The following is a 26453-nucleotide window of genomic DNA, read 5'->3' on the forward strand; positions in this document are numbered from 1 at the left end:
CCGTTACTCAAAAAGGTAATAGACTACATTACACATTACTTTTGAAAAAAGTAATGCCTAATTTTACTACTTTCCGGTGAAAGTAATTAGTTACACCAATTACTTTGCGTTACTCCATAAACTCGCCTGAGATGCATTGTCACGTAATTTGTCACTTAATAACATAACCTTACTTATGCCGATATATTAGCACAATCTTTATCCTAATAAGGAGGACATGGGGGGGGGGGGGGGGGTCATAGTGACGCAAGTAACGACTAAAGCGTCTTGACCAGTAACTGTAATGTGATAACTCAATTTAGGAGTAGTGCCGTTACATTACTCGTTACAATTTAGGAGGAGTAGTGGTTACTCGTTACCGAAAAAAGTTATCTGATTGCGTTACCCCCAACTCTACTCCTGTAGATACATGTCCTGTAATTACTCCTGAAACATGTTACTCCTGTAATATGTTTGTAACATGTCCTGTAACACGTCTCCTCTCCTAGACCTGTGGACAGCACCAGAGCATCTCCGTATGCAGGGCGTGTCTCAGAAAGGTGATGTCTACAGCTTCGCCATCATTGCTCATGAGATAGTTTTGAGGCGGGGCCCATTCTATACTCAGATGTGCTCTGATCATAGAGGTAGGCCTGGCTGACATGGTGCAAGATAATTATTATGCAATTCATGACTGTTTCTTGTTCATCAGTGTTGAAAGACTTTATTTCTTTTGTTTTCATTTGCTTGCGTAATCTTCTAATTCATTTCTTACGCTTTTATTTTTTATTTCCTCCATTGTTTTGTCATTGCACAGTTGCCCATATAAAAAATATTATTATTATTATTATTGTTGTTGTTATACGGGTAATAATAATAATAATAATACAGTATATTATGATATGTAAAATCACATGGCAACACAAATGCACCTCCTGCTGGCCAGTTTACAATATCTATGTATACTATGACCAACCTCTGCTGTTGATATCATTTTCTTTTGTAATCCTCTGCCTCAGAGAAGCTGAACAGAGTTGAGAATCCAAGTGACCTGGCTGTCTTCAGGCCAGATCTGAACCCCGAATCTGTAACAGAGACAGAGATAGAGGTAAAAGGCATTCATCATCCTCATTTATATTGTGTACCTTTGTTGCGGAGCGATAATCTCACTCTGATTGTGTGCAAATGGACCGTTATACACCGTAGGTTAATTTCACTACAGTTATTCATTATTGTGTGTGTGTGTGTGTGTGTGTGTGTGTGTGTGTGTGTGTGTGTGTGTGTGTGTGTGTGTGTGTGTGTGTGTGTGTGTGTGTGTGTGTGTGTGTGTGTGTGTGCACGTGTGTTTGTGTGTGTTTAAATGTATACAGCTGTACATGCTGATTAAGAACTGCTGGGATGAGGACCCAGAACGGAGGCCGGATTTCAAAAAGATAGAGGGCATTCTGGGAAAGATATTCAGGTATGTACTGTAAACAATTCACCTGTCTATTTAAAATCAGAAATGCTATTATAAAGCACACACGATCGAACATAAGACCAACCAGTAAGACGCCCTAAGGGCAAGAAGCGCCCTTGCGCTGAAACAACAGAGACTGACACAATATGTCCATATATGGGCAATTCGGCATTCCCAGATATGGGCTTAATATTGATGACATCAAGGATCCTGGCCATATATGGAGCGTGACATGAGGCGTGACACACGCACGCACATGAACATTTTACGTTAACAGTAATGCTACAACTGAACAATCCATGAGCAAAGCTTGTTGTCTCAGGGAACTTGAATTTGTTTTGATTTTGTATTTTGAAGTGTATAGTGTTAATCATAATGGTTTTGGGTGTGTATGTGTGTTATGTCAGTAACCTGCACAACCAGGCCAGTGAGACATACATGGACAACCTGATCCGCCGTCTTCAGATGTATTCCAGAAACCTGGAAAAACTGGTGGAGGAGAGAACCTCGATGTACAAAGCACAGCGAGACAGAGCTGACCAACTCAACTTCATGTTATTACCTGGGTGGGTTCAAAGAAGAACAAGTTAGCCAAATTACAGAAAGGAAGAAAACTATAGTAATCCATTGCCTGCATATTACATACTATATTTAATAAATACCCCTTTGTTTGCGCATGACAGAACCAAATGTTTTATGGTCATGATTCACCAGGAGCCTGGATGGCCTTGGTTCCAAAAATATCTGTTGTGACTTTCTCTTTTTCTACCCTTCTCACTCCCCTGCTACTGCATGTGCAGGCCAGTGGTCCGTTCACTGAAGGAGACGGGTCGAGTGGAGCCAGAGCTGTTTGAGGAGGTGACCGTTTATTTCAGCGACATCGTGGGCTTCACCACTCTCTGTCACTACAGCACGCCCATGGAGGTGGTGGACATGCTCAATGACATCTACAAGAACTTTGACAGCGTCCTTGACCACCATGATGTGTATAAGGTAGAACAGGCCTACATAATGCGAATCACTGATTCCATGCTTGGCTCCCTTCCTGCAGGAATTGGATACAAGTTCTGTGTGCCAACTAATCAGCTCCTGGGAAGCACCCCACGCCTGGCTTAGAAAGAAGTTAGACCATTCTATTACGTTATAAGCTTTTTGTTAAATTTGTAATATACTGTAGTTACTAGTTAGTACGATCTAATTATTGACTTCTAGGCCTAGGGTAATCTTTTTGGATGAGTAACCATGGGAGATATTTGACTACTGGTAAAGATGCACAATCCATTAGACAACTACTGAATGTGCTGTTAAAAACAGAATACTCTGAAGATCATGTCATGATCCCTCTGCTATCTGTTCTCTATCTCTTTGTCAGGTGGAGACAATAGGCGATGCATACATGGTGGCATCAGGGTTGCCTAATCGTAATGGCAACAGACATGCGGTAGATATTGCTAAAATGGCTCTGGACATACTGGAATTTGTAGGAAACTTCCAGCTGCAGCACCTGCCTGGCATCCCTCTGTGGATTCGTATTGGTGTGCACTCAGGTACTGTACCATGGTGTCCACCATGGTGTACCATGAGGCCCAAACTCTTCATCTCAGAAAACTCAATCTGTGTAGGACTTTGCAAACCATCTTAGCAAGGACATGTCATTATAGGCAAAAATGTTCAAAAATAGAAACATTAGCAGATTTACAGTACAAGATCACATATTGATCACTGTGTAGTGGTTCACATCAACATTGTCTCTTAATGTTGTACAGGTATTGGCCCGGGTTTCCCAAAGTGATTTTAGCCCTTCGTAGCTCACGCATGGTCGTAAAGACCTTGCCCCGACCGTCATGTTCCCGGGTTTACATGGGTTTGGGCAGAGCCCCACCACCACCAACTACACCAACATTCAGATTTCACAAAAACAGTGTTTAATTAAGTCTCACACCTGTCTAAATACGGTACGGCATTCTATAATTACCTGTATCCTCGGTGTTCTTTAATAAGAAGCCTTTTTATCCGATCGTTTTCTGTTTTCCCATGTATTTCCTGGCGTTCCCCATGCACCAACCCCATGGAGATGTGGGCGTGGCCTTGCAAAAATGGGTCCGGAAATACATGGGAAAACAGAAAGCGATCAGATAAAAAGGCTTCTTATTAAAGGACACGGAGGATACGGGTAATTATAGAATGCTGTACCATATTTAGACAGGTGTGAGACTTTATTAAGCACTTTGTTTGTGAAACCTGAATGTTGGTGTTGTTGTAAGGGGCTAAATAAGTAGCTCTGCCCAAACCCATGTAAACCCGGGAACATGGCGGTCAGGGCTCGGTCTCTACAACCATGCATGAGCTACGATGGGCTAAAATCGCTTTGGAAAACCTGGCCATTATCACTTTGGGCACCTTTTGTTGTCAGTTATTCTGATGTACTAAAGTAGCACAAGGACAGTTTCAAAGGCTAGTCTGTCTTTTGTCACTTTATTCACAAAATAAATATATACCGGTGTGACAGTTTTGTATGTAAATGTTTTTTTTTTTTTAGGTCCGTGTGCTGCAGGTGTGGTAGGAAACAAGATGCCTCGTTACTGTCTGTTTGGAGACACAGTCAATACGGCCTCACGCATGGAGTCCACAGGCCTACGTAAGACACGTAAACACGCACAAGCATGCAAGCGCACACACACACACACACACACACACACACACACACACACACACACACACATGCATGCACACACACGCATGCACACACACGCGCGCGCACACACACACACACACACACACACACACACACACACACACACACACACACACACACACACACACACAGTGTTGGGAAAGTTCACTTTAAAAACGAACTAGTTCAAGTTCAAGTTCAGAACTTCAAAAATGAACTAGTTCATTTTTAGTTCATAATTCCCCATTATGAACTAAAGTTCATGGTTCCCCAAAATGAACTACATACTTCTTTTTTAGTTCTTTTTTTAACCATATTTTTTTTATACTTTTGGCTATTCAAAAAAAAAAAAAAAAAAAGGAAAAAAAAAAATATAAAGGTCTATATATATATAAATGTTTAGACGTTGCTGCATGCTATTATTTGTCAAAATTATTGACTCAGCCCAAATAGAACCACACACAGCAATAATTTCATCCAACTTAACATTGAGGTGCCCACAATATTTATGTGCCCACTGCCTAGTTCCCAGTCTTCCTGCACCCTTATTGTGAAGGGCTGAATGTAATAACCATGTTATTGTCTCATTGTGTGAAATATCATAATATTCAAAACAAATATTTGACTCCAATTGATTCCCCACACAGTATTGACTTGATATAGCAATAAAAAAATATATATATTACACAGCAGTTGTGGGAAAACTAAGACATTGTTCAAAAAACACAATTCCGATTTTGGTCATTTTGGAAATAGGGCAAAACATATATTTTTCTTCAATCTACTGTCTTGACACTCTAACCAAAATTGTTCTATAAACCATAATCTACAAATTGGAAGTGAAAGAAACTTTAACACACATTTGAAATGAAAACAAAAAATTACATGTACAAGGAACCCCACTAGAAAAAAACCAAAAAATTACATGTACAAGGAACCCCACTAGAAGGCAGACGTTTCTAAACCGTGCACAGCATGTTTCCGTGTTGGTTAAAATAGCTGATCTACAAGCTCACGTTGTCTCGTGGATGCGACGCGTTGTGAGCTTGCAGATCAGCTATTTTCGCCGTGCAACACACATAGGACAAAGTATAGTCAGTCAGGCTTGCGAGACGAGGAGGAGATTCACAGTGCAGCAGCAGAGTGCAGACAGCACCGCATATCGGAACGTTCACGAGATGCAGTAGGCACTGCTGCGTGCTGCTGCGTGCAGTGCCTACTATTGGAGCATGTAAATGAAAAGAGAGACGAGAGGAGCAGAGGACAGATGACCGCGGAGGCGCGGACCGCCGCATGAACGGCCGACGAACGCCGACGAACGTCGTTCACGGGCGTCAGAATGACCGCGTTCGACAATATCGTTCATCAAGTGAAAACAATTACGTTCAGTTCACGTTCGCCCAAAATATGAACGTGTTCATGAACGATCGTTCTTTGAACGCGTTCGGGTACAACACTGCACACACACACACACACACCTTCTACGGGACCTTCTACGATTAATCTATCCCATGTCTTCCCTCTAGCCCTAAGAATACATGTCAGCCAGTCCACTATCAACATCCTCCAGAGGACAGACTGCACGTTTGAATATGAAAAGCGAGGAGAGACTTACCTCAAGGTAAGCTGGGGTAGAAGGTTTAATGTGTAGGAGTGGATGGAAGACTCAGCAGTACCTACTTTGTCCAAAAAAGACCCAATATCAAACACTCCCAATATCATGGTATACAGGTCATTGTGTGTCCATGGTACTGGTCATTGTGTCTCGATATCATGGTGTATCATGTCAGTATCGTGTGACATGATAGTGATGCAGAGATGGGGAAAGTACACACATTTTGTACTTGAGTAAAAGTATCAATATTGCACTGTAGATGTACTCCGTTACAAGTAATGTCAAGTGATGTCTTCTGACATCACAATGACGTTGCAAATGAATGGCCAAGACAGAATTCATTTGCACTGACGTGTTCTGTCATCACAATGATGCAAATTTAATGAATGACCAAGATTTATAGAATTAATTTGCACTGAACTGTTCTGATATCACAATGATGACTTGACTAGCTAGGCAGAAGGATATAGGCTACTGTAGCTGACCTGTTCTGACATCACAATGATGACTCGACCAGCGCAGCCTTCTCAAGGGCCTGAAAATTAAGGCCTGGCCCTAAATGGGCCGACCCGAGTCCCCGTCTAGGCTTACTAATTAGCATACATTCTACGCCCTACCCGTCTCGAAAATGTAAATATTACATCCATATATGGGCATTCCCAGATGATGGCCTGTTAGGGCAACCACACTAATACAATCCCTTTTATGCCCATATATAGAGAGCCCTGATGTCATCAATATTAAGCCCATATCTTGGAATGCCCATATATGGACATAACCCATATCTGGGAATGCCCATATTTGGACATATTGTGTCAGTCGTGTGGTCTATGACGTCAAACATCTATGATGTCAGACGTCAGTCATCTCCATATTTGGAAAAATATGGGTACATTTTGTCCAACTTAAACAGCCCTTTAGGGCGAGGTCGCTTCTCGCCCTTAGGGCATCTTACTAGTTCTTTATTATCTGACCAACAGGGTAAAGGAAAAGAGATGACATACTGGTTAACAGGGGTGAAAGGAACTGAATACAACCTGCCAAACCCACCAACAGCGTAAGTCCATCACTAATGCCTAATTCACTTAGCTGCATGCCAGTGTCACATTTAGAATATAGCATGTTCACGTGAGCCTTTATATTCTGAAGTACTGTATAACGCAGGCTTAACACTATGGACATGCTGTGGCACCACCTGGGCTCTAAAGTAGCTTGACAGTGTGAAGAGAGATCGAGTCCCTTTCACGGCGACCTTAACTGCGTCTCTCTCCCTCTTTCCTGTCAATCTTCACTTAAAGATCTATAAGTAAAAGCAGTCGCAGAAAAGCCACACAAATAGAAACCTCCATCTCTTTTCATCTCCACCAGGGAGAACTTCCAGCGGCTGCAGATGGACCTGGCGGAGATGATCGTGTTCAATCTGGAGAAGCGGGGTGCGGAGAGCGAGGGCTTTGACAAGAGGAAGACCCTGTCCACCAAAGTGCGTAGGAGGGAGACCAACAGCAGCCTGCAGGGGGACGGCCTGCCAGAGTACCTACACTTAGTTGTCAACAGTGAAAACCCCAGTACATACCTGTGATCACCTCCATGCAGCAGAATAGGACGAATACACGGTAACATCCTTAGTGTTATTAACTTTGAGAGTCTCTCAGAGTTACAGAGCCTTAATGGTCCATTAGTTTGTTTGGAAGTTTGGAAGTTTGGGCTAACTTCTGTGATGGCCACCTCTGTAGATACACCCCTCCTTATGGTAGAGTTGATGGAGGAGAGCTTCATTCACAATACACACAAATGTAGAGTTGTAGACACTATTATGGGCAGCAATGGTGTAGCTGCATGGACATTGTAGAGTCATGCTTAAAATGTGGCTTAATAATATCACATTTTACTAAATGCATTTGGAAAACTAGTTTATGTTAATGTATACATTGTTGTACGAGTGTCACTCAACAAAAATGTTATGTAGTGTTGGCTGAAGAAAGTGCTTTTTGTTAAGCAACATTTGTCGAAAGGGTTGTGCTGCCGTAGAACCCTTTCCCAATATTAAAATTAGCTCTCTTTTTATGTCTTCACCTTTAGAGATATAGGTTCTGCAGACTGCCTGTTAATTTAAAGAACGTAACCAAATTATTTACCATGTAAATAGATAGTTCTACTGTAAAGACAGAGTAAACCTACAGTGTATCAAACCAAATGCCATAATACAGTATATCAGACTGGAGAATATTTCTCTTTCTTATGAAAAGTATGCCTAGTCTTTTTGTAAAGTCATTAGTGTGTTCTTGTGATTGTTTTCTTTTTTTGTGTCGACTTAAATTGATGTGAGGTGCATATTTACACTTACAGTATATAGACTGATATATTTTTTAAAGGTTTCACAGATACAGTATATACTTAAATGTTAAAAAGTTTAATAAAATGTGTGCGGTACATATTTATGCTCCAAGTTACTGTGTTCTCCTTTTTATTATTTGTGTCATGACTTCAGAATAACATTAATAATAAATTCTGATAATTGCCTGCTAAAGAACATTATAGCCAATCTCACATCAAGGAAATAGAAATATGGATTAATAAGATGATTGGACAACAATCTACCCAATAGAATATCATGGAAACTAACAACAATAGATGTCTGAATACAACAACAAAAAATAGACATCCAAGAATGGGTTATAAAATGGCACACAGTGCCAGTAAAAAAATACAATGCAACTTATTAAAAATAAATCCTGCCTGATCATAAATTCAAACATACATGCTCGCCCATGTACACATCCATAAACACACGCATAAATACACAAACACTTAAAAAGAACACACCCAAACCACAGACACACTGACTTGCACACATGTACACACGTACGCATGCTCATATCCCATACACACGCTAGGGCATTCACCAAATATTCGAATATTCGAATATCAAAGTCACTATTCGACATTGTTCACCGAAGTCGAACATTCGCTTATTTTATTTTTTATTGGTTTCTCTTTAAAAATATATAGTATATAATGCTTGGCTAGATAGGAAATCATAAGAATGAGTTGTCAATGCCCCTGGTGGATGAATTTGTTAATACCAGGGGTTCTCAAACCTTTTTAGGCCGTGACCCCCAAAATAAACATATTTGAACTGGGGACCCCCACCCTGACAAGCACTTGGAATTGTAGGTATTACATTTAATGTGACTCGGTTCCGCAGATAAATATTGCGTTGTGAGCATGTAGATCTGCTATTTTCACAATGTTCGCCTCTTGCTTACTTAATATTTGATAGTTTGGCCAGTCCTGTCGAATATTCGACTATTCGAATACTTTGAGGTCGAATAATTCGAAAACTAAAAATCACTATTCGTGAATGCCCTAACACACGCACACCAACACGTACACATGCACACACAGCTCTACGGGGTTTTGGCAGTCACCAAAGCGGTGTCCCCCAGCTCTGTGGCAGGAAGTGGAATCCTGTGCTCTCTGAATATGCTGCACACAACCAGGCCTCCGCCCCCCTCTGTCCCCCCATGCCATGGAGGTCCCCCACAGGTGGCGTGGCCCCAATCGTGCTCCTTAGCGCCTTTTTGGGCCCCAGCATTCACATGAGGACAGAGTGGAGGGGTCTCTGTTGCTTCGTGGAACACATCTGTGCAAGCGTTTCTCTCTAAAGGTGGAGGTTGGATTTTGACAAGAGGCCCTGCATTGGCAGGAGAATCAAGTGGGGGCTCTGCGTCATCTGCAGTAGAGAAAAGACAGTATGCAATGTAATGATGGATGTCAGATACTACTGTATTGATTGATTGCTTGATTGAATGAATACTTTATTAGCCGTTTGAAAACAATACGGCAATACTCTCTCTTTCTTAAGTAAAGGTCTGGTATTAAAAATGTACTTGAGTAAAAGTACAAAAGTATTGGTGTCAACAATAGTAAAAGTACTCATTATGCAGAATGTCCCATTTCACAAGTTTTCAAAATGTATGATTTGTTTTTACAGATCTACAAGCTCACAACAAGCCACAATACATTGTGAGCTTGTAGATTAGCTATTTTCAAATATAACGAAAGTATATATAGACTGAAGTGGTTACAAAGTAACAAGTAAATAAAGTCTTCAAATAATTGCAGTGTAGTAAATGTACAATATTTGCCTCTGAGATGTAGTGCAGTAGACAAAATTATACGTACTTGGCAGGTAATTATTCAACATTTTTCAAATGTTAAGAGACCATTTCTAAATCTAAATGGACAAAGATAAATACCTCTAACTTAATTCAAACATTCCCATGTATCATAAGGATAAAGCTCTATTGATAAACAGAGGGTAAGCAATGAAGCTGCCTCAATGAGTATTTAGAGCATCTGTCTTTCCATACAAGCCTCTTGTCTCCACAGAAAAGTTGCATACAAACATAGTAGCAGTAAATACACAGATGGTACAAGTGAAAGCATGCCATAAGCAGTAATTTAAGCATGTGATTATGAGTGTGACAGTGAGTGAGTGAGTGAGTGAGTGAGTGAGTGAGTGAGTGTGTTTTAAAGCTTTTGTGGTGTGATCACATTGATGAACTTGTTCGTCCCCTGCAACCAACGGATGTGTGTTCAGACTAGAATAGCTGCTGAGGGAGTGGGGCTGTCCCACGGGAGCCCAGAGGACAAGAGAACAGAAACTGTGGATTTTCTAGGGTGATGAATGTCACGCTTCACCCCAACTGCCTGCTGCCCCACTTCCTTCTCGCTACCACCGTACAGGGGTACTGTGTGCATTATCGTTGTTACAAAATACCTCAAACACACATCAAGTTCCCCTATAGTGCACGATGCACATGTTACTGACACCCAATCCAGGAATATTCAGTTACTGTGATTATTACCTGAGGTGGCGGGGGATGCCAATTTGCCAACACACAGAGACACGCCACAAAGTACACTAGTACAGTATCTGATATGCATATGCTCCACCCAGTTAGAGTTCTCAAATTCTGCCCGAACCCGACAACACCCGAACCCGACCGACATTTAGGGTAGGGTAGGGCCTAAAATGTATGCTAATTAGTAGGGCCGGGTAGGGCCTTGGGCTCAATGAAAAAAGAAAATATATTTTTGTATTATTTTAATACTATTACTCTGTGATAGACCCGGCCATACCCGACCCTACTCGACGTTTTCGGGCCGGGTAGGGCCTTAAAATGTATGCTAACTAGTAGGGCCGGGTAGGGCCTCGGGCCTGCCCAGTTAGGGCCCAGTTAGGGCCGGGCCTTAATTTTCAGGCCCGTTGAGAACTCTACACCCAGTCTGACTCTGTCCTCCACATCAATTTGACGTCTTAGTGAGAGTTGGTCTGTTTCTGTAATATTCAGTATGTCGCTTTACATTCTACATTTCCAGAGCCATCAGGCTGATTAATCAGACCTGGAAGTGACAGTTTTGTCTGCAGGTATACAATAACTTTTTGAAAATATCCCACTACATTATAGCAAACCTGGACTACTGTCAAGGTGTGTGTGTGTGTGTGTGTGTGTGTGTGTGTGTGTGTGTGTGTGTGTGTGTGTGTGTGTGTGTGTGTGTGTGTGTTTATCTAGTATAGTATATCCCAAATGATTTGTATCATACCGAACTGTATATCAGCCAACACCTGGATATACCTGGTCGCAGATAGAAAAGAACCCCAATGACAGAGGTCTCTTGTCGACAGCCTATACCAGAGGGCTGTAAGGTGTAAGTACTGTAAGTAGGCCTACATCAGAATATCAGCCAACAGTGTATTATAAGATGTCATTACCTGTACGATGCCTGGCACGTCGTCTGTAAATGAAGAACCACAGGACCAGAGCCAGGCTGGACCCGGCTAGGATTGCCACTACGGAGACCCACAGAGCAGGACTCAGGATCACCAGGAAATCAGCCTGGATCACAGCATCAGTGGTTCTCAATGGCACAACAACCGGGGGAGTTGATTCTGTGTGGAAAAGATAGGAAGATTTAAAATCCCACTTCAGAAAGAAACGTTTATGCATGTACACATGAGCTTTATCGCTCAGGAAAAGTAAGATAACTTTAATTGCTTTTTTTTCTTTCTTTTTTTGCAGCGGAGATGCAGCTCATATCATCAGCTACAATTACAACATTACTACAATTGCAATAGGCATTTAGTAGACACTCTTATCTAGAGTGACTTACAAGCGCAAGATCGGAATAAGCAGAGTAAGCATGGACTCTAGCCAATACACAACAAGGTAAATAGTCAAATACATTAATAGTCACATTGAGTTGCAGAGATAAACTAGGATACCAAGTAAAAAACGAAGTATTATCTGTCAAAACAACATGCCAAATAATATTCTTAACATCTTAACAATATAACAGCTAAACACAGCAGGTGTCAGTCTACCAAAAATCAAAACAGACATAACAGTCCTGCTGGTCAGAAAACAACCAATTTGTTTAAAATGTGTTATTTTTTTTAACTACACTGTGGTACAATGAAGTACAAATTAGGAATTTACTGAACAACTGGAACGCCTCCACTCACATGCACTCACCTGTTGTTGGTTTAATCTGAGGAGATCTAGGCTGAGGTCTGGTATCTGACGGCGGCTGCAGCTGGACCTGTACCTGGATACAGTCGCTGCAGAGGTTGTCCCACTTGAAGCCAGGAGGACAATCCTTCCTGGCCATGGTGCAGGCAAGGCCAGTGCTGCTCTGTGCAGAATCTGCTTCAGGGTGACACTGCTGCACTTGTGTTTGAAGCAGAAAACTACATGTAGTGAAACCGACTAATACTATCAGAGAAGGGTGGAGAACTCAATTGAAATACAAGGAGAGTGAGAGAAATAAGGATGGGGGGGGGGGGTATGACTTGTGAAGTAACAGACGTTTCAGTTCCTCTAATTCATAGGAAAGGGTGAATCTCTAAATGTGTCCCCTGAGCCGAGAGAGAGAGAGAGGGGAGGGGAGGGGGGGGGGGAGAGAACACAGAGACCGAGAGGGAAACAGAGACAGGGATGGGGATCGAGATACAGGTGGGGCATTGAAGGATAGAAGTATTTAAACTAACTAATGGAATACACCCTTTGTATTGCTTTATTAGTATTATTAGTGGCATAACATTAACATGAAAATCATACTAATTATTTGCACAGATACTGTCACTCGGAAAACACACATGTGACTTCTGTTTCAAGTATTGGTTCTTCTTCTCATAGCTGAAGAAATACAAATGAGACTAGTTTAGTTTCCTTCGTGTCATCTAAAATTAAAATGACTCGGACAAAGTGTGTGAGCACAGCTGAACTACTGTAAAAGAATCCACTCAAATAGATGGTGTCACAACAAGTGACAAACATGGTGGCTCTTGTACATTTTACAGTAAGGAGTCATATAAGACTCATAAGACTTAAGAGAGGCAAGGGAGGTCACGGTAGTTCTTATTTTTTTAATCAACAACGTGCATAGGAAATTACATTTTCAAAAGTGCAGCATTGAGTGAAAACAGATACTACATAAAAAGTACAAACTTCAAGGCCATTGGTTTTGCTCACACAAAATAAATTCTAAATTATGTATTTAAAATCTTTTAATCAACAACGTGCATAGGAAATTACATTTTCAAAAGTGCAGCATTGAGTGAAAACAGATACTACATAAAAAGTACAAACTTCAAGGCCATTGGTTTTGCTCACACAAAATACATTCTAAATTATGTATTTAAAATAAGATTTTAAAAGTGTTTATCAACAGCCCTGCGTGTGACGTTGAAATGATTGTTTCATTAAGCAAAAAACTATGGAGTTCACAGGCATATGAGTGTACAGAGTTCCCAAACATGGTCCTCGCAGACCACTGTTACAACTGAATTGCTTTCCCAACAGGTATCATTGGCACCAACCTGGCATTCTAATGTAGTTGACTATTCAGGGACTAGTTATACTGGTAAACCAGGTGAATAACAATTGATCAACTTGCTTCTGGGAGAGGATTAATTGTCTGATTCCAAGGCACAAACAATTGCAATTATAAAGACTATGAAAGAGTCACTAAGAATAAATACATCTCTATTGATTTCAAAATAAAACGAAATTAACAACCTGAGAGTGAAATTCATCACCAATGGTACCTGCAGTGGTCTTCCAGCATGCAATGTGTGTACCATCGGCAGAAAAAATTAAAGCAAACATTTAAAAGTAAATTAAAGTATCCTTGAGTTTGCTTTTTAGCGAAGGACAGAGAAAAATAACAGATTGCACTTTGTTCTCCAGTCACAGTCATAGTGCAATTTAAAAGTATCGCTCTCATTTACAAACGCAGATGCACGTGCACACGTGCACACACACACACACCCACCCACCCTCAGGGCATGAAGAGGCGGGGCTGCATGCTGACGAAGGTGAAGTTGTAGTAAGGTGGGAGGCCCTGGTGGGCAGTGCTGTTGAACTTGTCCCAAACAAATGGAGGGAGATTGTCTTGTGTTGTGGGGCCGTTCAACGCCTCGGCGTGGAACTGCTCAGCCATGGAGTAATCGGTTACCTGCGTGTAGAAACAGGAGGCAGCCAAAGTGGCAAAGTCAGAAGCTGCCGTTTATTATTTCTTTTACCGTTTAAGATCTGAGGCCGATTCTACACATGCCTTCTAGATCAGTAGCTTTTTCTAGTATAATTCAAAAATATATTTTTTTGAATATATATTTTGTAGGCTACATATTTTGTAGCCTACCTACTGTAAGTTAGCCAACTAAGCTGATTTCTATATAATTTCCCAGCGGTCTCAAACTGCATGTGCTCAAACTAACATAGCTCTGGCATAGCATACTGCCAGAGCTACTTCTGTACCTTAGTATCATAGCAGCCTCCTGGAGAAGGTTTTGTGTCCCTCAGGTCATTACGGCAGCAGATGGACTTACAGGGATCACCTTTGGAGTATGGATCCTTTTTGTACTCTGGTAAAAAATGGTAAAAATAAAAGCCATTGGTCAAGTAGAGAAGACAGCTTTCAGAAGGAGAATACTAGACCAGCTGTTCTCAAACTATGGGTCAAACATGAAGTGGTCGGCAACTTGACTACACACTCCGCCTCCAACACCGAAGGAGAAGCAGAAACACAAGGCACACACTGCAGAGGAATTAAGCAGACGGCAAAAGAGCCATTGTGGGTGTTTTTGTTACTCCGAGAGCGAGGTTCATACAATACATGGAGTCCATTTGGTTCCATCCATCTGTACCATCGCGGCTCGCAGAGTTAAACTAGAAGCAGTGCTCTTCAGAGCACAGGTCTCCACCAGGCCGTGCGTCCTGGTGGTGCTACTGTATTATAGGCCAATGTAAAAAGGGTTGCATTTGTTCTTCACCTTAGATCTTTCATGGCAATCGGACGCTGCATGCATGATTTGAAGCATTGTTCCAAAAATATGTTTTGCTAAGTCTACCTGCTGGTGGCGCTATAACAAGCCAATGTGAAAAAGGTAGCATTTGTTCCTTGACCTAGTGGGAATATGTGTGGCAAATTTCACGGTAATCGCAAGCATGGTTGATTATTTGAGGCATTTTGTTCAAAAACGGAGCAATCCTGCAAACTTTGGAAGCTAATATTAGCCAATCAGGATGGAATATGAAATATCAGACGGATCGTACTTGATCACATGACTATAGAGATACTGTGTACCGATTTGCGTGATTTTTGGATAAAATCTCAAGGAGTAATATCCAAAAATGCGTTTTACATAAGTCGGCCCAAAGGTGGCGCTATAAAAGGCTGATGTGAAAAATGCAGGGCAAAGGTTTATCCTTAGCCTCTAGGGAGTGCGCTTACAAAGTTTGAAACTGATCGGTGGAGTTATAGGTAAAACCACAAATCGGCCTGTTATAGCGCCACCATGAGGCTGATTTAAAAAAAAATAAGTGGCATTTCTTCTTCGACCTAGTGGGAATGTGTGTGCGCGATTTCATGATAATTGCACTTTGCGTTTGGGATTTGAGGCATTTTGTTCCAAACGGCTCAATCCTACAAACTTTGGAAGCCAATCTTAGCCAATCAGGATGGAATATGAAAAATCGGACAGATCCGTGTCGATCACATGACTGTCGAGAAACTGCCTACCGATTTGTAGGATTTTTGGACAAAATCTGTAAGAGTAGTGCACCGAAATGTGTTTTGCGAACATCGGCCACTAGGTGGCGCTAGAAAAGGCCCATTTGAAAAATTTAGGGCAGAGGTTCTAGATTGACATCCAGGGAGTGTGTGTGCTCACTTTGGCAGCGTCCGGGCCAACGGCGACTGAGATTAGGTGCTCACAACGATGGAGTTATAGGTAAAACCACAAATCGCCCTGTTATAGCGCCACCATGAGGCTGATTTCAAAAATTTTAAGTGGCATTTCTTCTTCGACCTAGTGGGAACGTGTGTGCGCGATTTCATGATAATTGCACTTTGCGTTTGGGATTTGAGGCATTTTGTTCCAAACGGCTGAATCCTACAAACTTTGGAAGCCAATCTTAGCCAATCAGGATGGAATATGAAAAATCGGACAGATCCGTGTCGATCACATGACTGTCGAGAAACTGCCTACCGATTTGTAGGATTTTTGGACAAAATCTGTAAGAGTAGTGCACCGAAATGTGTTTTGCGAACATCGGCCACTAGGTGGCGCTAGAAAAGGCCCATTTGAAAAATGTGGGGCAGAGGTTCTAGATTGGCATCCAGGGAGTGTGTGTGCTCAGTTTGGCAGCACTCGGGCCAACGGTGACTGAGATTAGCTGCTCACAAACTGCGAGGACGCACGCACGCACGGACGGACGGACAGACGGACGCACGGACGGACGGACGGACGGACGGAGGGGAAAACATACTCTCCCTCAGCCTTCGGCTGGTGGAGACAATAACGGATCGCGAACGAACTTTAACAAGCGAGAGGGGAGATCTTTCTCACAGACAGACAACCAGACAGTTACCAACAGTTGTGTCAAAGACTCACAAATGAGATAAACGCCACAGCCAAAGATAAAATGAAAGCTAACAGGATAATTAAGAAACTCTATTCTCCATTTTGTCTAAATGCTTCTGTTTACTAATGTGTCGTGTGAACAGTATATGCACGGGGGAACATTACACACATCATTTTTTTTGAAGAAGCATATAAATAGGCTTAGGTTAATAAATTAATTCGTTATATTTCTATGTTATATCTTTTATATTTCAGTCTTTTTTAAAATCTTTTTTCATTTTGAATATCGCTGTGGTTGGGTGGAAACCTTTCCAAAACCTTTACTGTTTTACTTTTACAATCTACAATTGTAGATCATCTAATTTCACTATTTATGTTTTGCTTGTACACACTTGACACTCTTGTACGATGAAGTAGGGCATTCATTTATGGAAAAATATAAAAAGTTTAAATATAGAGGTACATGGTATGAAGAAAAAACTAATTCATACAACAACCCCACCTACACAGACAGAAGTCAAAGCTACCACTAGCTGCAATAATGAGAATAATGAGAAAGGAACACACACCATTGAATCTCAAGATGTACTTGAGGGAGTCCAGGTCCTTGACCTTGGCCTGGTCACGGCGGAAGATCTTGGCTCTGGGGCAGAGATCATAAGAGAAGTCATCTCCAAACTCCTTCCACATCTCTCCATAGCCACTCAGCATGTAGATCTTGTGGTGAAAAGGGACGTTGTAGGATGGCCAGTAGCCTGGAAGGAGGGGGGAGATACGTAAGATAAGATAATACCAGTAAGACTCCCTAATCGGGAGATAAGCGACCGTTGGTCGCTTATCTCCACAAATAGGCCAAAAGTTTGTTTTACCAATTATTACACTCTATGTGAACATTTACATCAACAAATCCCAAGTACTATGCAGAACGACCCATTTCAAGTTTTTAATGTACAACAATATTTAGAAAATAGGTCTACAAGCTGACAGTCCTCGTCCCTTATATTCCCATAGGTTATATGGAGATCTCAGTGTTTGTCAGTCCTTGTTCATTTATGCCCATATATGGACATCTCTATATCTACTGTAACAGTCCTTGTCCCTTTATGCCCATATATGGAGATCTCTTAACTGTAAGTCCTTGTCCCTTTTATGCCCATATATGGATATTCCTGATGTCATCAGTATAAGAACATATATGGGCTTTCTGATATGCCCATATATGGAGATCTCTTAACTGTAAGCCCTTGTCCCTTTTATGCCCATATATGGATATCCCTGATGTCATCCGTATATGCCCATATATGGGCTTTCTAATATGCCCATATATGGTCTGACATCAGGTTTGTTTATATTGGGTTGCTAGGTTTGACATCACAAACTCTATGGGCCATCTGACCTAGAAATCTATATTTGGGCATAGATGACTCATCGTGACCTCATCACATGTCGACCGCACGTGTGACGTGCGGTCGACCGCACGTGTGACCGACGGACGGCCGGTGGAGGTTTTCATACTAAACTGCGACCTTACGGTCGCAATAACATTTATAAACCTTAATTGATCCCCGTGGGGAAATCTCTCTCTCTGTTTTGATATGAATTTACTGTTATTGCATTTACTGTATTATGAGTTACTAGTATGACTCAATGAAAAGCTACATGTTCCATTACTTGTGAGTACTTGCATTTCTTTTACCATAATAAAATCTAAATATACAGTAAGGTTAACTCTGTGGTATGTCTGTGTCTTACTCTACCTCTGCGTAGAGTCTGTGTCTGGTCAGAGAACTCCACCAGTCCAGGGATCTGCTCCACCACTATCAGAGCACCATCATCGATACTATGGCCGAGCTTCACTTTGCTGCGGTCCACCACCATGTACTGATTGTTGTATGTACCTAGAACACAAAGATCACATATCATACACAGTACTAGTAAGACGCCTCAGGGCCATGTCTTGGCCATCTGGCCAGTGATGTATATCAGACCAGTTAACCATACAGTATATGGAGATCCATGTACTGTATATGGAGATATGCTGTGAGAGCCAAACATAATAATAATAATAATCTTTATTGTCCCCAAAGGGAAATTTGTCTTCACAGTCTGTTCAAACAAGAAACAACACATAGCCAAAAAGACAACAAAACATATCACATAGACAAGTCATCAGTACCCCACTGTACACAGAAAAGACCCTCTTAGCGACGGGGGCGATTGTTTAGCAGATTGTTAAGTGCAGCAATGGCTGAGGGGACAAAACTCCTTTTAAACCGAACTTTGTGCCACGCCAAGGTATGCTTACTCAGTTATTCGTTATGTGAAAGTCATATGACGTCTATGTCAGCTGACATCATACATACAAATCCCTTTTATGCCCATACATGGAGATCCCTTTCTGTAGAACCAGCCACACAGATATGGGCTGTCTTGGCCATATATGGATTCTGTTAGTGTGGTATGTGGCCGATGTGGCCTCCATATATGGGCATTCCCATATGAAGTCCTGTTAGATATGGGCTTAATATTGATGACATCAGGGATCTCCATGTATGGGCATAAAAGGGATTCTGTTAGAGTGGTTCCCCTGACATCACAGTGATGTCAGAGCGGCTAACCACAGTGTCAGGCGTGACTGACATACGGACAGGATGCCGGTTTTCATAGTTAACTGCGACCTACGGTCGCAATCATTTTGTGGGTGCTCTTATCTAAATGGTCTTACAGTACAACCATTGTGGAAGTTGAGGGGATCTATAGACAATTATTGGTGTTGGACTCTCACCCTTTCTGTCTTAACCCTTTCTGTGATATCACTACCAATTAAGCAGGACTGTTCCCTGATATAAAAAAATGCATGCTCAATTGCTTGCTCACAGAACTACAGCACCTCTCACCAAGTGGAGTCATTGAGAAAAATCCCATTTGATTGTCTTTTTAGTTGGCTGAATGCATAACAACAATCTGAAAACAACTTCACTTTTAGTAAAGGACAAGGATGGTCAACAAAAGTTGGAAAGATTTCCGATGAACCACAAATAAGTTGACAAGACTTCCAGCTAAAGGCGAACTGAGAAAAAGAAAAACGGAACTGAAATCTCAACCATGAAAAAGATTCATAAATATGTTTTGCCATGTTGTGCATAACACCTTTCAGAATATTTACTTTATTATTCATTCAACTATTGACTATTGTTAATAGCTTTTTGGGTATATGCATCAAGAGGAAATTCTACAATGGTTAGCACAAAACAGTTCCATGTCTGCTAAGGATTTCAGATGTCTGTCCGGAATTAGAAATTATCCAACAAACGGAGAAATGTATCTAATAAAAATGCCTGTTTCGACTCATCTGTATCCACAACTACATTATATTCTGCTCTATTTTCTCACCAGAGTTGTGCCTAGAGAAGGTTTTGGCCCACTCCTCCCCATTATGTGCCAGGCTGTGAGCCAGTCTCACTCTCTGCCATGATAAAAGGCTCTGGGGGATGATGAGGGAAAAGAGGGAAGAGTTGAAGACATTGTTGGTGGTCTGGGTCATCATCAGACCACTTCCCAGCAGATAGAAGTCATCCAGAGATACCAGGAATCCTAGGTGATGGTTGGAGAGGGCAGAGGAGATTGAAAGTTTGTTTATTTGACAGGGACAGTACTCATTAATCGACATGTCAGTTTTCACTTCAATGTAAATGAGCCAGAGTTAGCCATAGACTAATTTTCATCTGTAGTCCCTGGACCTTAGTGGTGATCAACCCCCCCAATCCAACCCTTGATGCTGAGTGTCAAGCAGGGAGACATTGGGTCCCATTTTTATAGTCTTTGGTATGACCCGGCCGGGGAATTGAACCCCCAACCTCCCAATCTCAGGGCAGACACTCTAACCACAAGGCCACTGAGCTGGATTGAGGACAAGTGTCAGGGACAGGGAGTGACACAGAGAGACAGACAGAGGGAAAGTGAACAATGGGTACAGAAAGGTTCAGACAGCTGCTAAACCACTCTCTCTTTATTCAATGCTCACCAGTAGAATACATTCCAAAAGTAGAATTCTACCCTGTATGTCTTTTTTTTCTTTGTTAGTTGTTAATATTATTTTTAAAGGAAAATCTCTCTCCTTGTTAATAGGAGGCTATGTGTTACGGGCGCGTGGTGATTTTCCGATGTCCTTAAAGTCCGACAGACTTAATGTCCGAAAGGCTGTTCAATTTAGTAGCCTATGAGAGCGGAGAGCCAGAGACACACACACAGGGGGAGAGAAAGAGGAGGAGAGGCGGTTGACTGAGGATGCGACGCTTGCATGCATGTGATGTTTAAGATGTTAAACTTGGTCACACTCACGCTTTTATACTTTTTTTAGCCATATATTTATATGTGCTCAGATTTGGCTATTTATTTGCTGGCTTTTAGGCTAATTAATTAATTATTTTAATCATGCCAGGCAGGGGGGGGGGGGGGGGGGGGGGGGGGCGGACCTCTCTCTCTCTGGGACATCGGATTCGGATCTCCGTGCCATCGGACTTTCAGGCCGTCGGAATATCGAGATTTTGCCATGTGTTACAGGGTAGAATAACAAACCAAGAGAGCCCCCCCATACAGTGTATACTCCCAAAAAAGGTAATTATTTTTGAAGGTCTTTCGCCTACCAGGGTAGCTGCTGAACGAGAGTTTCCCAGTTGCCGTGTGGGGCTCAGTGACATGGAAATCCCAGTGTTTGTAGATGCGCATGGTGGCTGCATAAGTGTACCAGCTGGAATGGGCAAACAGTAGGTTCTCGAAGCCTGGCAACATCTGGTGCAAAGGAAGGTTGACAGAGAAGCGTTAATGAAGGCGAAGATTCAAAATGTAGTCTTGCATTGTCATGTCAGCAGTGGTTATTGGAATTTGCGTCAATGACACATTGAAAACCAGGGACACAAACAGACATATCACACAGTACTCCTCACTGAATCCAACAACTAGGGTCAGAGTTCAAAGGCCAAAGGATCTCTAAAGGATCAATGTAGTGAACAAAGTGCACATTTTTCATTATTTAATGTTGCACCCACTAAAGGGAACACACACCGGACGCAGGCGGCTGCACAGCATCACAGTATTGAAGTGCGTGAAGTGCCGCGTGGTAACACCAACCGGATGCGGCGCGCTGCCACACGGCGCATCCATTTCTCCCGGTGGGGAGAACATTTTCGTGCGGCAATGCTGGAAAAATAGAACAGCGTCGTATCGGTGTGGCAGGCAAGGTGTCTGATGCTGCCGGCCCGCCGGTGTGGGTTAGTTCACTGAAAATAATGGGGCTGTATGTTTTGGCACGGCGCGGCCGCGCCGCCTCAGCGTCCTGCGTGTGTTTCCCTTATGTGTCTTTGCGACTTTGTTGAAGTTTTAAGGAGCTCAACATCAGCAAAGGCACATTCTGCAATGTATATTGGAGAGATGGGGACCCATAATATTATTCTACATTGAAAGAGATCTCTCTGTACAGTATGTGAAGACACTTTATTCAGTCATTTTAACCACTTAAACCCTATATACTTAGTTGCTCTTATACTGATAAAGAGTAGACCCGTTCTTCGAGTACTATATCTTATAGTACGTCTGGTGTTCAGTATTCTTCAATCTATCTATGACTCTCTCTTCTCAAAGTCTGGTCTAAGTATTTAGCTTCAACGAAGTCTTGATAATGATAAAGAATCTCCAATTTACATAGAATACACACTTATGAGCTACAATTCTATGTCACACTGATTGAACCATTCTGGTTTCTTGTATATATAGCCTCAATTGTGACATCATGCTGCAATGTGACATCAGGTGTTGTTGTTACACATCACATTGCAATGCATTGTTCTGAGCTTGCAGATCTGCATGCCGAAGGTTTGCACAAGAATAGAAATACTATGGTTCATGAGGTTGAAACATTTGGAAAATGTTGATTAGGTATAATGATAAAGAACGTGTTACCAACATTCTGGAGAAGAGAAACTTTGAGAAACAAGCTGACCTTTATCAGTGCAGAGCAGTGTCCCATCCCTGGTAGTTTGAAGTCTCTGAGGGGATGGTTGGAGCTGGGAACCAGAGCTGGAATCAGATCCAGGAGGTCTCCCACTGCATTCAGGAACTGGATGGAAAACATGGACAAGGGCTGTGGGAAGGAAACCAGATAGACAGCTGTTAGTTAGCATGTCGAAGATTTACTGAATATAGAAATAGCAAGAGAGAGCCGACACTCATTTATTTGTAAAGTGGTCTCATATGGTTCTTTATAATTGGCCATGAGATTAGAAGCAGCAAGATAGAGAAACATTTTAGACTTTATTATTTGACAAAGATTTAAATTTAAATTTAAAATGTTGTCCAGGTCAACACATACCCAGAAACCTCTACCTGAACTATTGATGATGAAACACACTTTATTTAATCATCATTTGGAACCAGTTCTATAGGGATTTGTTTGTGTATTATTAATTAAAGACCACATTTGACAGACCTTCTTCCCTTGCTTCTTGGCCCAGTGTGCAACTCCAGCCTGTAGTCCGTCCATCTGAGCCACTATGAACCCTGTGTGTTGCCACAGAGGATCAGAACTCTTGTTCCGTTTCACCTGTTCCCTCGTCCACATGTCCTGCTTCCTGAAAGCAAAACAAATGTGCAGTGTCCCTGGTGGTTTTTGTGGTTCCTCTTTCTATTTTTCAGTACTTCCATAATCTGCAAGTGGAGTTTGTTATGCTCAGAATACCGGTATGTGACTGCTATACTTTGATTGGTGTAACATATTCACTATGCCAAGGTTTGGCAACAGCCTGAATATGTTCTGAATACTTTTTCTTAGCTTATTTAGAAGGGGGGAAAAAACCTATGAAAGATAAGAGGGCGTTTTTTATAAAATGTTTAAACTCACGAGGAATAAAACAATGTACTGTGATATTAGCCTGTGGGTCACCGGTTTGCCTCCCGGTCTACCCATGTCTACTTGTCAAAGTGTCAAGAGCAACACACTTTAACTCATCATGACCATCTGAGCAGCTGGGTAAAGCTGAAACTGAATTTCCCATGTGCAATTAACAAAGGTCCCCCCTCCCCATAGCGCTAGTCAGCCCATGAGAATGCATCCACGAAGCATCCCTGCTAATGCAGTCAGTCTTATTAAACAATATGCTTATTGTTAGGCCTATCTACTCCAATTACAGACTGAGTTTCACTGTTTGGCATCATGGTCATATGAGCTGACTGTAGCACATTAAGCACAAGCTAGAGTCTTACCAAATAACTGTTGATATAAGGATATGAAACTAGAAGAAATTGATTTTTTATAAGGGCATGGTGATACAAAGGAGCACCACCAAACTCACTTCATGAAGCTCTGAACTGCGCTTAAGACCTCTGGGCTGCTGATCAACTGCGGGTACATATTGGCATAGTGGTCGATCATCTGCCTGTTGGAATGACAAATCTTAATTTGATAATACACACCAGAAAAAAGCGAAGCATAGTTTACTGTACATTGTAGTGGTTTTACAACTTTGCAGGATTTCCAGTAATGCTTCATTCATATGTAGCTGTAAGACTGTATATTCAGGAATACCTACTGGGCAGTGAGGAAGCCTTCGAGGTACCCAGCTAGGAAGAAAGTGACTTCATCTGGCTCAGGTGTCTCCCCGTATCCTGCACGAATCTCTAAAACACTCCATCCTGAGCTGAACAGCGTGTCATTGAGGTATCCATATGCATCACCCTCTGTCTCAAGGACGCCCTCTTTCAGCAGGACAGTCTTGTGAGTGGGATCCCAATACACTGTGGCCGCTGTCATCTCTGAAAATGATCAAGAACTATAATGAACATACACACATTAAAATAGGTCTAGAGTGATGGTAGGTCCATTATCGTATAGATCTACAGCTCCCGGATGCTGTTGTGTTACTTACAACCAAAGGAGTCATCAAAATGTGTACGAGTTTGTCACTCAATTTTTGGAGTGACAAACATTGATTGATTGATTGAAGAATTTATTAGAAGATTGCAATAGAAAAAAGTACAGTTTCATGACAGTACAAATCACTGGTACAAGGTCAACTAAAAGGAGATCCTAGAAAGCCGAGGCTTATTTCCACAGGAACCACACTTTAAGTATCTCATATAACATTGAAAGACAGACGGATAGAACATAGTACTTTATCTAGGATAATATCAGTTTCAAAAGCATAACATCAAATACAAAAGGCAGAATACAAGGAAAAAGGGGGGGGGGAGCATGGGGGCTTAGTCTATTTACAAGTCACATCAATAAATCTTGTTGTAGTGGACTCAGTTACAGCCTACTACTACTGCAATAAAATAACCTTTGTGTTTAAGACTTGTAAGCAACTATATTCCCATTGTCCACTCTGTTTTGGTGCCCAAACTTATCAGGTTCCCCCCACTCTATTTATTGTATGGCCCACTAGGATATTCACTGTGCTGTGCCCACTCTGTTTTGGTGCCCGGATTTACCACTTCTACTCCAGGATGCCCAGATTGACCAAATACCCATAATGTTTTGGTGCCCACGACTGCATGTCGCTGGAGAGTGGCAGTGTGCAGCTGTATGTTACACGTTATATATGTAGCCTGTGTTACATGTTGTGTACATGCAATGCAAAAGGCAAACAAAAACTACACCAACAATATGATTGTGGAATCATTCGGTGTGGTTCGACAACAATTAATAGTCTAAAGTTTAAACTTCGCTGGTAGAAGAATACCTTAGGCTACGCTAGCAACTTAATCTGATTTATTAAATGCAGTACTTACTGTCAGTGTGACCACTGGTGAAGACCACGGCCATATTTAATAAAACAAAGATATACAACCTCTTCTTTAAAAACATATTTTGCTTTAAGTCAAAAATAAAATGCTCTGCGTGGCGTACAAAAGAGCAACTGGTGTGCCGAAACCCGAAAGACCGACAACAACTAGACTTAGCTGTCTATCAACCAAACACAGGAGAGCTGAAAGCATAGGGCTGAAAGTCCCTAAAGATTGAGGAAGGTTTCCTTATTGGTGGATACAATACAGAACGATTCCTGGTTGGCTAGCCTCCCATCGAGGAGTCCTTAGCATACAAGGAAAAAGGAATACATAAAATCAGTGTCAAGCGCTTACTTTGACTGACGTCAGGTAAAATGTAAATAAATCAGTTCGTAATGTCTAAATATGGAAAGAAAGAAAAACGTACCACCCCAGATGGGACTCGAACCCACAATCCCTGGCTTTAGGAGGCCAGTGCCTTATCCATTAGGCCACTGGGGCACGTGATCCGCAATGTACATGGTTTGGTATTTAAACGTCATAGCGGTGCAGTCTGCAATGGTTACCACTGTTCAGAGCCTTAGAAATAGAATGGATTAGATAGATGGATCTCATTTCAAGTCACTCTGTCTCTGCCACTGTTACTTCAAGATTTCGGGTTAGAATCCCAGCGGGGGGGGGCATTGCTGTGCCTTAGTAGTTCGATCACAGTGGACTTCGTGAGGTGGAATGAGGTAAACTGACTCTGGTTCAACGCCAGCAAGATCAGGGAGATGGTTTTGTGGATTATGATTATGGCAGCCTTGGCAGGAGCAAAAGGGTCCGCTTGTAGGCTAGCTAAAAGTTCATGGGAGTGCACTTGAAGTATGTTCTTTCCGAGGAGGCTGGGGTCCTTTGTTAGATATGTCATGATCGCCTAACAGGCTTTCAGATATGTCATATCAGTCTTTTTCAGTCTGAATCATTACAGAGGGTCCCATCTCTTCAAGGGGCGTGCGAGGAAGCTGGATGC

General features: G+C 41.9%; 2 protein-coding genes across 2 annotated transcripts in view; one reads left to right on the forward strand and one right to left on the reverse strand.

The window, feature by feature from the left end:
* The window catches only part of gucy2ca (guanylate cyclase 2Ca), a gene marked incomplete at both ends in the record, with an annotated part of 28588 nt that extends 21282 nt beyond the window's left edge, over positions 1-7306 (forward strand). Inside the window, 10 exons of the mRNA XM_080723232.1 lie at positions 455-626; positions 999-1087; positions 1350-1441; positions 1846-2004; positions 2239-2431; positions 2811-2985; positions 3978-4076; positions 5639-5733; positions 6708-6784; positions 7096-7306. Coding sequence (XP_080579358.1) covers positions 455-626; positions 999-1087; positions 1350-1441; positions 1846-2004; positions 2239-2431; positions 2811-2985; positions 3978-4076; positions 5639-5733; positions 6708-6784; positions 7096-7306 — 1362 coding nt within the window. The remainder of the gene's footprint in view (positions 1-454; positions 627-998; positions 1088-1349; positions 1442-1845; positions 2005-2238; positions 2432-2810; positions 2986-3977; positions 4077-5638; positions 5734-6707; positions 6785-7095) is intronic.
* A 5853-nt stretch (positions 7307-13159) lies between these two features.
* Positions 13160-25685, reverse strand: plbd1a (phospholipase B domain containing 1a). Its single transcript, XM_080722919.1, has 11 exons — positions 25445-25685; positions 24244-24466; positions 24007-24090; positions 23145-23286; positions 22659-22799; positions 21307-21451; positions 20054-20254; positions 18418-18558; positions 17230-17415; positions 14553-14659; positions 13160-14250 (listed from the first exon to the last, which is right to left on the reverse strand). Exons 1-11 carry the CDS (start codon positions 25518-25520, stop codon positions 14074-14076), a joined length of 1623 nt encoding a protein of 540 aa, XP_080579045.1. The 5' UTR covers positions 25521-25685; the 3' UTR covers positions 13160-14073.
* Between the last annotated feature and the right edge of the window lie 768 nt (positions 25686-26453).

This window comes from Nannobrachium achirus (assembly GCF_963921795.1).
Source record: "Nannobrachium achirus genome assembly, chromosome: 4".
In the NCBI taxonomy this organism is placed as follows: Eukaryota; Metazoa; Chordata; class Actinopteri; order Myctophiformes; family Myctophidae; genus Nannobrachium; species Nannobrachium achirus.

Bases quoted from the DNA above. Each gene is read 5' to 3' on its own strand.
- plbd1a (XM_080722919.1), bottom strand. From the start codon at position 25,520: ATGTTTTTAAAGAAGAGGTTGTATATCTTTGTTTTATTAAATATGGCC. The intron at 14,660-17,229 runs GTGTGTGTTCCT...ATTTTTTACCAG, and splicing joins GTACATCTTGAGATTCAATG to AGTACAAAAAGGATCCATAC. The intron at 14,251-14,552 runs GTACAGAAGTAG...TTCTACACGCAG, and splicing joins GAGGCTGCTATGATACTAAG to GTAACCGATTACTCCATGGC.